This window comes from Arachis ipaensis, chromosome B02 (assembly GCF_000816755.2).
Source record: "Arachis ipaensis cultivar K30076 chromosome B02, Araip1.1, whole genome shotgun sequence".
NCBI classification, from domain to species: Eukaryota; Viridiplantae; Streptophyta; class Magnoliopsida; order Fabales; family Fabaceae; genus Arachis; species Arachis ipaensis.
This window is the reverse complement of record NC_029786.2, coordinates 17,824,813-17,827,226: the sequence shown is the minus strand read 5'-3', so window position 1 is coordinate 17,827,226 and position 2,414 is coordinate 17,824,813. Positions and strand designations below refer to the sequence as shown.

Genomic DNA, 2,414 nt, shown 5'->3' with positions numbered 1-2,414 from the left:
TTGATAATAAAATTAATGATTCTATCTAATTAAACACAACGATAATTAAATTCAAAGATCACTTGTGGCGGAAGACAATGGGAGAGAAAAAGTAACTTTTTTAATAATACAAATAAAAAGGGGTCTTTTGGAGGGTTTCTATCTCTAATAATTTTTGGCTAGTTTAGGCTTTTGCATATAGGTTTCGGAAAAAATATAAATCATCAACTATTATTTATTTAGTAAATTATAATATTATTATTATTATTATTATTATTATTGTTATTATACTTTTTTTTTTTTTGGTATTGATTATTGTTATTATACTATTAAACAGTTATGTAAGATTTCTTGTAACTTTGGTATTTCTTGAAACTTCCTACCATGTCTAACCAGTTACACAAGCATGGCCCTGGCCTAAAAATATAATTGTATAGTTAAAGAAATTTAATTTTATATGGCAAAGTCTCTTATCTTCAAAACTATATATATAAGGCACCAACCTTTCTGCCATTATACCTTAATATTTCAAATACACAACATAGCAACTACTCTCTCAAATTTAAACCACACACCTCTTTCTCTACCATATACTAAAACTCTCTCTCTCTTTCTCTTTCTCCAAAAAAAAAAAAAAAAATTCTTAATTAGATTTCCCTCCATATTCTTCCCTATTACAAGAAAATAAAAATATAATCATGGGTCTTAGAGATATTGGTGCTTCATTGCCACCTGGGTTTCGGTTCTATCCAAGTGATGAAGAATTAGTTCTTCACTATCTTTACAAGAAGATCACAAATGAGGAAGTTCTCAAGGGTACTTTGATGGAAATTGATTTGCACACTTGTGAGCCATGGCAGCTTCCTGGTACATACTAATCTAATTATTAATATATATAGTAATATCAATTATAATTACGAATTAAATTCTATAATTACCTTATTGTTATTCCTTAATATATCCTTAATTAACCTTTATCCTAATGCATGATGCATGCCTCCTTCAATTCCTCCTCCATTTTATTTACAACATTAAAGTTATAATCATAAATCATGTTTTTCCCATGTTTTATTTGTTGTGGTTTTTTTGTCTTTTGCCTTTGTCTTTTTGATAGAAAATAGACATAGATATTTGGTTCACATTCAGTCACATATATATAGAGCTATAGTCTAATCTAATCTAAACCTTGTCTCCTTATATTAACATGGTGTCCATAGATCTTGAATTTTGTTTCCTTAAACAAAATAAATATAAGATTTAACATAAAAAGAAAAGCTAGGTAGCATGTTTAGAATAAAGTAGGAGGAAGCAGAAGAGGGAGAGAAAGAAAACTCAAAGCAAAGGGAGAAAGAAACAAGAAGGTGAGGTGTTACTATTAAGTGTAATAATTTATTCAGTTCCTCAATGATTAGGGTAATGGCAACTTCTTCAGGAATACACGGCCAAAATAAAATAATTATTATGTTCTTTATACAATTATTTTATATATAATATTCTTCCACTTGATTTATCTACTTGTGTGTATTATTATTATTGCTTTTGTCTTTAATTTGTAAAGTTTGTATGTGATTGAATTCTTTGGCTGTAAAGCGCGTCCAAAACACGTTCCCTTTTTCTTTCTAATAAAATCATTTTAAAGATTGAAATTCGATAAAGGATGTCTTTTGTCTACCTCTTGTAAAGATTCTCTTAAATATTTTTACCTATCCTCTTTCATACTTTATTTTATAAACATGAGAATATATATATACACGAAATTATCTGTGTTTAGAATGAAAACAAATCTAATTTACATGCATGGCCTATATATATGTATAACATGAGGTACTTGTCATGTGCAAATATCGTCTCTATTGCATGTTTAGTTTCCACAAATACCAAAACCGTTGACACCAAACCTATTTTGCTGGTCCATATTCATGTCTCTATATATATGAATACTTGGATAGATGCACATGCACTACACATTAGAATTATTTCATTTCTTAGTATATATCATTTATTTTTGGTTTTTTGCCCATGATCATTATATGGCCTTATTTAAATTAATTTTAGAAGAGTTGTAGTATGTGTTATATGTGTATGTAGTGTTCACTCTTCTCTTCTTATGAAAATAATATTTAGTTTTATTTATTTTACAAAATATAATATTACTTGTAGTGTTAAATAACCTCCTAATTTTGTGATATTGATGATTATTAAGATTACCTCAACATCATGTAATTAAGAGAAACCGGACATTTGTAATTAACAACATATAGGGCCTAGCTAGCTAGAAACTACTAACTATATATCACAATTCTCTTTCTCTCTCTTGGGATTCAAGTCATCATTCTCACTAATGCATGTCATGCTTGTCACTTCAATTACACGCTTGTTATTATTATTATTATTATTATTATTATTATTATTATTATTATTATTATTATTATTAT

The 2,414-nt window shown here is 27.6% G+C and overlaps 1 protein-coding gene across 1 annotated transcript in view; it reads left to right on the top strand.

Moving 5' to 3' along the window:
* The window catches only part of LOC107625035 (protein CUP-SHAPED COTYLEDON 3), a 6,426-nt gene continuing 4,497 nt past the window's right edge, over positions 486–2,414 (top strand). The window contains exon 1 of the mRNA XM_016327565.2: positions 486–846. Within this exon, the coding sequence (XP_016183051.1) occupies positions 678–846 (169 nt within the window). The 5' untranslated portion in view covers positions 486–677. The remainder of the gene's footprint in view (positions 847–2,414) is intronic.